The 12,771-nt window shown below is 35.7% G+C and overlaps 1 protein-coding gene across 3 annotated transcripts in view; it reads right to left on the reverse strand.

Moving 5' to 3' along the window:
• Positions 1 to 12,771, reverse strand: part of LOC138707688 (serine-rich adhesin for platelets-like) — a 554,966-nt gene that overhangs the window by 519,510 nt on the left and 22,685 nt on the right. For 2 of the 3 annotated variants that reach the window (XM_069837489.1, XM_069837483.1), the window contains exon 2: positions 9,453 to 9,687. In XM_069837489.1, coding sequence (XP_069693590.1) covers positions 9,453 to 9,507 — 55 coding nt within the window. In that variant the 5' untranslated portion in view covers positions 9,508 to 9,687. The remainder of the gene's footprint in view (positions 1 to 9,452; positions 9,688 to 12,771) is intronic. The other variant, XM_069837484.1, reaches the window with a different exon arrangement.

Consider the following 12,771-nt stretch of genomic DNA (forward strand, 5'->3'; position numbering starts at 1 on the left):
TGGATTTAATGTCCTTAATTATGTCAGGTGAAGACTACAATGCGTGCAGTTCTGTGTTGTGTAACTTTCTTCATTCTCCTGTAACTCCATCCATCTTAGACCCAAATATTTTCCTAACCACCTTATTCTCAAACACCCTTAACCTATATTCCTCTATCAAAGTGAGAGTCCAAGTTTCACAACCATAAAGAACAACCGGTAATATGACTGTTTTATAAATTCTAACTTTCAGTTTTTTGAAAGCAGACTGGATGATAAAAGCTTCTCAACCGAATAATAACAGGCATTTCCCATATTTATTCTGTGTTTAATTTCCTCCCGAGTATCATTTATATTTGTTACTGCTGCTCCCAGGTATTTCAATTTTTCCACCTCTTCAAAAGATAAATTTCCAATTTTTATATTTCCATTTCGTACAATATTCTCGTCACGAGACATAGTCATTACTTTGTCTTTTCGGGATTTACTTCCAAATCTATCTCTTTACTTGCTTCAAGTAAAATTCCCGTGTTTTCCCTAATCGTTTGTGGATTTTCTCCTAATATGTTCACGGCATCCGCATAGACAAGCAGCTGATTTAACCAGTTCAATTCCAAACCCTCTCTGTTACCCTGGACTTTCCTAATGGCATATTCTAGAGCAATTTATGATGCATATTCTAAATTAATTGTCTGTGTGTGGATTACAACTTTTCTGCTTCTTGTTTTAAGAAAATAATTGTTTTCCAAAAGAATTTGGTATTTTGATCACTACTGCACTGACTATATCAACTAATTATTTCACAGTAAACTAAGATAATAATTTAAAGAAGTGTAATGAAGTTTGAGGGTCTAGATGGAGAAGAAAACAACAAAATCCATATTTTGATATAAAGTTGAAATACTGTTGTGTTTGGAAAATATGAACAAACATGAGCTTAAATATTTCAATTTCCTTTAATACACAGGGTGATTCACGAGGATTTACTGCCACTTACGGAGCTTATTTCCGAAGACATTCTGAGCAAAACACGTCATATAAACTTTTGTCCTAATCTCAATATTTTCAGAATTACACTAATTTGAAGTTGTTTGTAAAAATGCCATTATTCTGAGTTTTAAGAGTAAAAGAATATTACAGATAAAGAATGAATTTTCTTTAATTCACTGGCATTCTGAAAATGTGTTGAGAATTCCATAGTTGTTTCGTACAGAATTTATTTTCGATTTTAACTACAAAATTACATTTTCTTACGCACTTATCACAATTGTTACAAATCACGCCAATCTTGTACATTTTTTAAGACTCTACATTGCGATGCATAATTAAGTTGTAGAGTCAAGTTCCTAAACCCGTATGATTTGTAACAATTTTTGTGGGAAGTACGTAAGAATGATGTCTTTTTAGTTAAAAATTTAAAAATAAAATTTGTACAAAGTAATTAACAACACATTTTTAGCTCCAGAATACTAGCCAATTAAAGAAGTGACACTTCTGAATAGTTCATTCTCTATTTGTAATATTTTTACCCGTAAAACTAAAGAAGAAAAGCGTTTTACTAACAACTTAAAAAAAGTAATGCAACTTTGAAAATTTGTAATTAGGACAAATGTTTATATATCAATTTTTGCTCAGAATGCCTTCCGAAATTGCTCCGTATATGACGGTGAATCCTCGTGAATCACTCTGTTTAATGCTTAGAAACGGTCTATGGGCGTATACAGTATAAGAAAATAAAACACACTTTCTCCCTTTCTCAGTATGTAGGGAAAACAATAAATGTGGGGAAAGAAAACATATGCTTTTCCTGTTTATCTGTGACAATAATAGTTTCATGGGTCATAAATTTAGACAGAAATAATGTTTCACTCTTGTCAGCAAGACTTAAAACACACTTTCTTTGTTTCTCAATATGTGGAGGGAAAACAATAACAATGTTTTTCTTTGAAAATATATAATCTTATTTGAAAACGTATACTGATGAAACAAATTAAATTATAAATTTATAGACTCCTTTAAAATCACAATCAATGAAAGAGCCAAGAACAGTTCACTGATCACAATACATCTGTTATTCCCCCCCCCCTACTTTCCGTAAGTTATTTTCTTCCCCACCCAGACCCGATTTCATTAATGAAAGAAAACACTTTTAGGCATTCATTCTTCAAGACTTACTTTCACAAGCTCGTGTTCCATTACGAATATAGTAGGCATATGAGGTTTTTTTAATGGGAAATAGATAAAAATAAATTAATAATTACACTTTTGCAAACATTTTGTTTCATACAAAAAGAACAGCATCAAAACTTTTCTTAAATTCTGTTTTTCCTACTACCTAACATTGTCCCATAAGATGAACAGAACGGAAGAAAATGAATTAGCTTCATTTCAGTCACTTTCATCATTAGGCTATTATCTCCTCTCACAGTTATTGCATAGTTGCTTTCTTCAGCTGCTCTTCTCTACACAAATGGTAGATTGTTGAAAAAAAAAATGTTGTGTACTTGTGGTATGTATTTTAACATCTTCCTCAGATCCATCATCTTCACATTGGATATCACTTCTCATCTTTGTTTCGGAATAAACTTGGTCAGGGCTAGCAAATATGTTCCTCTTTTTTACCCGTTGTTCAGATACACTTCATTAATGTCACAAGTCTCCCCATACTCTATTAAAGTAGAGCCCATTTTCGAATGTTGTCAAACGCGTCTTTGAAATTGTCATTTTTTCACCCGCTGTATTTTTCTTTTGCTTCATGAATATCCACTAAAGTCCAAAAGCTAGTTTTTTCTTTCCATATCGATGGTGTTTGTGTGACATGAATATTATTTATATCGCTAAAGAACATGACAGAATGTAAATGGTAACTTGAATATTATTTATAACGCTAAAGAACTATAGTAGAATACAAATGATAACGTTAATATTACTTACATATCTAAACAACGATAACAATACAAATGATAAATTGAATATTATTTATAACGCTAAAGAACTGTAACAGAATATAAATGATAACTTTAATATTATTTACATCATTAAAGGAAGATAACAATATAAATGATAAATTGATTATTATTTATATCGCTACAGAACGATAGCAAAATAAAAATAACTTTAATATTATTTATATCGTTACAGAAAGATTACAAAATAAAATGATAACTTTAACAATAAATTTAATGAAGGGGAAGCAGCTATATTACAAGATCTTAATAAAAATCATCGTATAGTTATTCTAGATATAAATCCCATTAAACCTTTATTAATCAGTAAACTTAGTCTACGTAAACGTTCATGAGAAATATTAGCCCTCACAACCTTCGAATCATTAAGCGAACACACTGCCGCTTCTCTACGAGACGTAGATATCGAATGACTCCATAGTTACGAAACTGCTTCTACAAACGCGAGCATCGTGTAACATCACCGTGATCCGAAGTGGACTTAGAAAATATTCGCTGTTCACAAGTGGGGCCACTTTTTTTGATAGCTGTAAAACACCGTACCTTTGTGGAATAGGCTCCAATAGTATAACTTTTAGTTCGATATACTTACAACTTATTTACAAATGGCTTTTAAGGAACCCGAAGGTTCATTGCCGCCCTCACATAAGCCCGCCATCGGTTCCTATCCTGTGCAAGATTAATCCACTCTCTATCATCATATTCCATCTCCCTCAAATAAATTTTAATATTATCCTCCCATCTACGTCTCGGCCTCCCCAAAGGTCTTTTTCCCTCCAGCCTAACACACTATGCATTTCTGAATTCGCCCATACGTGCTACATGCCCTGCCCATCTCAAACGTCTGGATTTAATGTTCTTAATTATGTCAGGTGAAGAATACAATGCGTGAAGTTCTGCGTTGTGTAACTTTCTCCATTCTCCTGTAACTTCATCCCTCTTAGCCCCAAATGTTTTCCTAAGAACCTTATTCTCAAACACCCTTAATCTCTGGTCCTCAAAGTAAGAGTCCAAGTTTCACAACCAAACAGAATAAAGTTATTCCAATATAGTTCACGTATCTATGTTTCATTTTCGCTAGTACCATCTGAAATTTTCCTATGAATGGAAGCAATACGGATGTATCGCCACGACAGGTAGTGAAGTGTTGCATCATGCTATTCAGTTTCGGAGTGATGCAAACAAATTACGTAGCTCCAGATTGCGGACTATTACATCACCAGAACGTCGCGATGAGATCGTGCCCGTCGCTAGTCTGAGAAAACGGGAGCGTCAACTGCAAGGTCGCCTTGTCCAGGATGTTACCGGAAGCAAAGATCACAGCACTACGGAGTTCTTTGTCACGTGAGACGGAAACCGCCTTCAAAGACACTTCCGCATTTCCAGCTTGAGTTCAAAGATATAGATCCAACGTCTGATGTCTCTCTCTTCTACAATACAACGAACGAGTGCTGATAGTTTTCCGGCAATTTAATTGCGCTTAACGAATAATTATCTAATGACAACGAAACACGAGTTTAAAAGGCGAAATTAAGTTACCCGAAGATAACTATTATCACGAATTGTATTCGGCAAGATAATTCCTGTGAGAACTGCAATTCTGAACAACTAAACATTCGAGGTTATAATACGATCCAGAAAAACATTCGAATCGAAGCAGAGATGATAGGAATAAAAGGCTTCTTGAAATAAAAACTGAACATTTGGGGTTATAACAAGACTACATTTTGAACTCTCTATCATTGTTTATCTATAATTCTGAACATGTTTCATTTTATTGTAAACCATTTTTATATGTAATAGTACAATTGAAGGGCTCCCTGCAAAAAGGGGATGGCTCCACTTTTTGGTCAAATTAATGTTTTGCTTATTTCATACGTTAAAAATATGCCCGAGCTTTTAGTGCAAAAACAATGCGATTCCGAGCATTTGGTAGTAAGTTACAGTGGAATTGGAGCTGAGCTCCCAATCGTTTCCTTGCAAAAAGGAGGCAGCTCCTGGAGTAATATTCAGAATATACAGAATCTTAAGTAGTGTCAGTAATTTCACGGAGTTATTCCTCGAGATATTTCAAACACAAAATTAAATACAATTTTGCTCGCTTGTGCTTCCTTTTAGAGATAAAAATTGTTTTATATGAAAGATTTCATAGCATGTTTTGGGAAAGCCATTGATTGAATTCCCAATATGCTCATTCAATTTAAGAGAGCAGTGTATTATTATATTACGTCATTGAAATAATTTTAGTTTTGTACTTCAAATGTGAGAAATTTCATCCGAGCAAATGCAACTTTTCTTTCTGCTAAGAAATTTTGAAACGTTACATTCGTTCGAATCAAATTTCTGCACACCTAAGGGACAAAACCAAAATTGTTTTCATAATTTATTACCATAATACACTGCTCTCTTAAATTGACTGAGCATATTGGGAATTAAATCAATGGCTTTCCCAAAACATACTGTGAAATATATTATTACGATGTACCGAAGTACATATGACATTTCCGTGCAGAAATTCTGCGTCATCATACGATGAAGGATGAGTGGAACAGAGAAAAAAATTCTCTCCCGCACCGGGATTTGAACCCGGGTGTTCAGCTCTACGTGCTGACGCTCTATCCACTAAGTACACCGGATTCCCATCCCGATGTCGGATCGAATCCTCTTAGTACAAGTTCTACCTCTTGGGTTCCCTCTAGTGGCCTACCCTCATGCACTGCGTCACAGATGTATGACAGTGGCACAATGTCCATACATGTGCAGAGGTGCAAGCGTTATGAGTGACTAACTGACCGGGATCCGACGGAGTAAGCGCCGTCTTAAATCACTAAGTGATTATTTTTCGCTTATATATTATTACGATGTACTGAAGTACATCTTTCATCATAAATGATGACGCAGAATTTCTGCACGGAAGTATCATATGTACTTCGGTACATCGTAATAATATATGGTATGCGAAATATAATGACTTAGTGATTTAAGACGGCGCTTACTCCGTCGGATGCCCGGCCACTTAGTCGCTCATAACGAGTGCACCTCCGCACATGTATGGACATTGTGCCACTGTCATACATCTACGACGCAGTGCATGAGGGTAGGCCACTAGAGGGAACCCAAGAGGTGGAACTTAAACTTAGAGGATTCGATCAGACATCGGGATGGGAATCAGGTGTAGCTTAGTGGATAGAGCGTCAGCACGTAGAGCTGAGAACCCGGGTTCAAATCCCGGTGCCGGAGAGAATTTTTTTTCTCTGTTCCACTTATCATTCATCATACTGTGAAATGTTTCATTTGAAACCATTTTTTCATTAAACACACACACATATAATATATAATATATAATATCTGCTGTGTCTCGTGTTATGGTTTATGACATTCGCACAGTAAATGAGTGTTCAGAGTAGAATGTGGTTAATTATACCCAATTTTATTGCAAAAAGGAGGTAGCTCTATTATTTTTACCCCCTAAATTTTTTATTGTAATAAATGAGCGAGTGATGAAATGAAACTCACTAGCACCTAGGATATACTCTGAGACAGGAAAGAATCTCAGTTAAAATTTGAATTTGTATAATGTTTTTTATCTGGAAGAGGGAAAGAAAGTGGTTGGGTCACTGGCTGAGAAGAAACTGCCTATTGAGGGATGCACTGGAGGAAATAATGAACGGGAGAAGAGTTCGAGGCAGAAGAAATGAGATGACAGACGACATTAGGATTATGGATCATATGAGGAGACAAAGAGGAAGGCAGAAAATAGGAAAGATTGGTGAATTTTGAGTTTGCAATGAAACACCTGCCTTTGGGCAGAACAATGAATGAATGAATGAATGAATGAATGAATGAATGAATGAATGAATGAATGAATGAATGAATGAATGAATGAACTTTTTTGTTGTTTTCCACAATTTGTAAAAATTTAACTACCTCATTTTTCAGAAAGCCCTTCAATTATTGTAATTATTTACTGCTGCAAGTTCAGACTAACGTAATCGTTTGTTTGCTGATACATCGAAACAAACACACACACACAAATAAATTAACGTAGGAGGGAAAGCTACCGCTTATTTATTTTGAGCTGCAAGCTTTTAACTATCAGTGTAATTCGATTTTCATTGGTCAATCTAGCGTCAATGCGCTCGTTCATTGGCTGAGAATTCTTCGCGTGGAATTATCCAGTGTATTTGTCAAAATAGTTTCCAGTTTCAAAACGAAAGGTTTTTACGACAAGATGGATTCTAAGACGAAAAATGAAAAAAATATATTGAATGGTATGCACGTCACCTGGACTGCGAGAAACATCAGTACAAGTTCGAAGCCCGCTGGCCGCTTTTCAGATTCCGAAAACCATTCAAATAAGACAAAAATCTGAAGGAAAAGTCTAAACTAGAACATAGCCCACTACAACGTGCAAATAATTTATCATATTTCAAAGCACGAGAGCCAAGCATAATAATTGCAGAGTTGGATATCGCAAAGTAAATTATAGTATACAATAGTCATTTCACGAAAGGATGTAGCGAATGGAATACCTACGCGATATTTTGATGGAACACACCCAGGTAATAAGAGTAGAAGAAAGTTACTTTCTAAATGAAGCTGTACTTCTGTCTCATAGGAACGCGAGGTAGCAACGCGATTAAGGCGTTGCGCTGCAAACCGGAAAGTCGCGGGTTCGATTCTCTGTGAGATCATGGATTTTCTTCATTTAGCTAATCGTTACGGCCACGCTATAGCCTTAGGGTCACCGAGTTTAACAGAAATGAGAACCAGGGTTACTTTCTTGGCGGTAAAGGTGGGAAATATTTAGGACTCGCACCCCTACTGTTAATAATGCATATTGCTTAAATGGAAACCTTGGAACATTTCTCACGGTAATCCCAAGTTCCCTGCCATGATCTGCTAATAAACTATAGCCGTCTAATCATCTTCCCACATAAATAATTTATGTTACTCTGAGCATAACTGAATGTATTTCCAAACTATATTTTCTGCTTTGTTATTAATAACGCTGTATCAAATACTGGGTAATTTAGCGTCTATGGAATTGGTGATGGCGAGATGGTATTTGGAGAGATAAGGCCGAGGATTCGCCACAGATTACCAGATATTCGTCTTACGCTTGAATAAAACCTTAAAAAGTCTCAACCAGGTAGTCAGTCCAAGCGGGAATCGAACCCACGCCAGAAGTTAACACCGGATCAGAAGGCAAAACGCGCTACCATCTGAGCTACGCCGATAGTTCCAAACTATTTGAAATTAGGACTAAAAGAAAGACAGAATATAGGTAAAAGGTAGAATGTAGCATTTAGTAAGCTTCGTCTTTCAGGTTTGAAGTTTCCTCAGCTAATTTGTCATCGATTTAGCCCAACATACCTATAGACAAAGTTGAAAAGTTACAAATTTAATATAATTGCATGAGAAAAGTTTAAACTCCTTGCGGTCCCCACCACTGTGCGTTCAACTACCGCCGTGCAATGATCGAAGTCCTAAAACGGTATAATCTACATATAAATGGGAGTAGGCCTATACTTCTGACGCTTCACTTAGTTTTATGGAAAGAGAAATAACGTTTGAAGTCTTTCAAAGGGCGCGATTAGTTGTATGATATTAATGGTAGTGATTGGCTTTTGGTAGTTTTGGTGGTAGTAAATTCCAAAAATCCGGTGCCAGAAATCCGAACCACTCGTGATCAGAACTTTTTATAAATTCAATAATTTTCTAAATTTAGTGGACTCTTCTATGTGTAGGCCTACGCATATATATATATATATATATATATATATATATATATATATATATATATATATATATATATATATATATGCGCGTCTCCTTTTCTACTCATCACTTTCGAAGCTAGATTTCAACCATTACACTCTCCTTCCTTGTGGTGAAAATGTTTACGGTTGTACTTTTCTGAGCTGCTGGCAGTTTGGACAATATGAATTTTATTCTGGCAGCAGCAGGGTTATTAGGAGTAGTGTATTTAACTTCTATTTTAACTGTAGAGTTTATTAAACCCAGAAATTTATTGTGAGCGAAAAATGACTACAAGTTTTACCCGGACTTTTTCTTCTGCAAAGGAATTTTAAAATGTTACATTTGTTCTGGTCAAATTTATGCACCATAAGGGACAAAACTAAAATTCTTTCCATCATTTATTATCATAATACACTGCTCTATTAAACTGAATGAGCATATTGGAAATTAAATCAGTGGCTTTCCCACAACATGCTGTGAAATTTTCACATAAAATAATTTTTTTTCTCGAAAAGGAAGAAAAACGGGAAAAATTATATTGAAATATTTTGTTTGAAATATTTCAAAGAATAACCCCTTGAAATTACTAACAGTACTTACGATACACTCTGTATGAGTACTAATCAACACTGCACACAATGTCTAAGACATACATTTTATTATTTTTTATTTTTTTTCATTTCATGCATGCATAATTATGTAAATGAAATAAATGTAATATATTTAAACAAGTATTTTACTTACCACCGATTGGTAGAACCCGCCATCTTGTTTTTCGTTTCGTTCCCTTCTTCCCCATGTAGATGTCGCCCTTGTCCTCATGTGTTTAGACAAGGGTTGTCACTACTTTCAACAATTTCCTTTCCGTTCGGTGTATTGAACTGTATTTTTATCGAAGAGTGTCTTCCTTTCGAACGTCTTTAGTTCTAGTTCGTAATAGCCTACGTTATTTCCTTTCAGTCATCTGTATCACATCACACTTGAAATAAAAAGAGATGTTCGTGCTTCAGCATTATGCAGAATAGGAAACTACGCTACTACTTTTTTCACGAATGTTAATACACATGATTATTAATATTTCTTAGTTTAATTTTAAGAGTTAAATAGGACATCTCATTCCATTTCATTTCTCAATATTATAAACATAACGCTTTTCCAATTCACTGCGGGCTAAAGCAAGGAGATGCACTCTCACCTTTACTTTTCAACTTCGCGCTAGAATATGCCATTAGGAAAGTCCAGGAAAACAGAGAGGGTTTGAAATTGAACGGGTTACAGCAGCTGCTTGTTTATGCGGATGACGTGAATATGTTGGGAGGAAATCCACAGACTATTAGGGAAAACACGGGAATTTTACTTGAAGCTAGTGAAGAGATAGGTTTGAAAATACATCACGAAAAGACGGAGTATATGATTATGTCTCGTGACCAGAACTTAGTACGTAATGGAAATACAAAAATTGGAAATTTATTCTTTGAAGATGTGTAAAAATTCAAATGTCTTGAAGCAACAGTAACAAATATAAATGAGAGGATTTTAAACGCAGAATAAATATGGGAAATGATTTCCTATTATTCGGTTGAGAACTTTTTTGTCATCTAGTCTGCTTTAAGAAAAACTGAAAGTTAGAATTTATAAAAACAGTTATATTACCGGTTGTTCTGTGTGGTTGTGAAACTTTACACTCACTTTGAGAGAGGAACAGAGGTTAAGTGTGTTCGGTAATAAGGTGCTTAGGAACATATTTGGGGCTAAGAGGAATGAAGTGAGAGGAGAATGAAGAAAGTTACACAACTCAGAACTGCATGCGTTGTATTCTTCACCTAACATAATTACGAACATTAAATCCAGACATTTGAAATAGGCATGGAATGTGGCACGTACTGGTGAATCCAGAAATGTTTATATAGTGTTAGTTGGGAGACCTGATGAATAAACATTTTTGGGAAGGCCGAGAAGTAGATGGAAGGATAATATTAAAATGGATTTCAGGGCGGTGGGATATGATGGTAGGGACTGGATTAATCTTGCTCCGGATAGGGACAGTTGGCGGGCTTATGTGAGGGCGGCAATGAACCTCAGGGTTCTGTAAAAGCCATTTGTAAGTAATAAGGAATTACCTAAATACTAAAACCATTAGAAAATAACGTATGGAACACGAAACTTCAGAAACTCAAGCCAAGATGTTGTGTATCTAGCGAACCCTTAATTAAACGAAACTAGTAAGAGTCAGTTAGTTCCTGCTGTGACACATTCAGCCTGTTACGGAGGCCATCTGAGTTCGAGTTACGGTCAGATAACACTTGCGACGGACAAGGTCGAAGTTGTAGCTTTCCTCGGGGTTCATCCATTTCCCAATGTTAGACAACACCATTCCATCCGATTTCCATTCCATTATTATTCCATAGCATTCCCCTATCGCCGGATGGCGACGCACGAGGGAGCTTTTATAGTGACGAGTAGGGTTGTCTGCTCGAAACGGATAATCGGCGAATTGCAGTGTGGTCAAATGGCGTTGTCTGGGAATGCGCCTAATTGGGGGATCAACGTGGAATTCTTCCAGCATTATGGTTCTTCCTCCTCATTCGGGTAACAAAAAGTAGGCCTATAGGTATTGGCTATTATTTGTTTATTATTCGACTTTTGAAGCGCTGTTCACAGAAGCGTAATTCTCAGATATAAAAAAATAACTTAGATCAACTCTGCAACTATTGAAATGAGATCCATGTTTGTAGGAACTAATCTTACCACTGCGATGGTTATCTAGAGTATGAGTGAATTAAATATGCCAGCGAAATGACTCCACTGTCCAGTGCCGAAATTTACCCAACATTTGCTCTTAATGGATTGAGAGAAAACCACGGATAAAACCTCAACCAGGTAACTTATCCCTATCAGGATTTGAAACCAAGCCTGCTCATTCCTCGGTCAGGCATACTAACCGTTACTCCACACCGGCAGATCTATGTATTGACACATTTGTAGTAGTAAGAAATTACTCAACAACGTAAATGACGTTCCTATTTCTCCTGATAATGGAACCTGTATGTAGTTGAAAAACGGTTCAAATATTAAGTTCCAGGACACGATGGAATACGTTACTCAAAATCCTACCTCTGAACACATTCAGCGTGAAAGGTAAAACTCCTATATTAAAAGTCTTGATATTAGCCGATCTACCATTTCCAAGACATTACTATTACCAACTATTTTTAGAGACTGAATATTCCGGCGCATTTCGTCTTAATTTTTTTAGGGAATTACAACCAATACAAAACATTCAAAACCGCAGACTCCAAGGACATGTGGTCAGCATACACACGGACTTATTTTCTGCACATTCAGAATCACAAAGATTTAAAATATTCGTCCCATAACTACAGTGAGTAAGCCTGGATGTTTCGTTTTATTATTCGTTTCAAAAGTAACCCGTTTCTGATTCCGTTGCAAGAGCAAATCAAATCCAAAGGAAACTCGTGCAAGGAATATCAAGATATTTTGTAGAACTTACATTTAAGTAGTTCTGACTGGATTTTTTCCTCATGAGAACAATTTTACGTAGTTCTTTGAAACTTACATAACGGAGCGCTGACCAATAACTTAATGGCTTTGGTTCTACGTGCATAAGCGAATTTATTAAGGCCAAGAATAAGTTCAATGTGCGTCTGTGTTAAGTTTTCAATAGAGTTTTTTCCTCTTCTCTTAAAGTTATATTAAACGTCATGATTTGGTTGGCTTCTAACAATTAAATACAGTATTATTTATATATAAATATAATGCTTAAAAGAACGGGGAATGTCCATACAGAAATGTCGCTGTTGAATGTTTTTCTTAGAAGGGGGAAAAATGTCCATTATTCAAAATTTTACTTGAACAATGTCACTTTACCCAATTAAAGAGAACCAGTTGAAAGTAAACTGAAATAAGTGACTTGAGCTAGAAGTATCGGTATTTTGTGTGTACAAATGAATATGAGCTGGTGAAGATACCAAATTCATGTGTGTAATTAAATTTTTTGAGTTCTTAATAAATTTCACAGCAAGTAGTAGTAGTTCAGAGAACA

The sequence above is a fragment of the Periplaneta americana genome, chromosome 10, assembly GCF_040183065.1.
Source record: "Periplaneta americana isolate PAMFEO1 chromosome 10, P.americana_PAMFEO1_priV1, whole genome shotgun sequence".
Lineage (NCBI taxonomy): Eukaryota > Metazoa > Arthropoda > Insecta > Blattodea > Blattidae > Periplaneta > Periplaneta americana.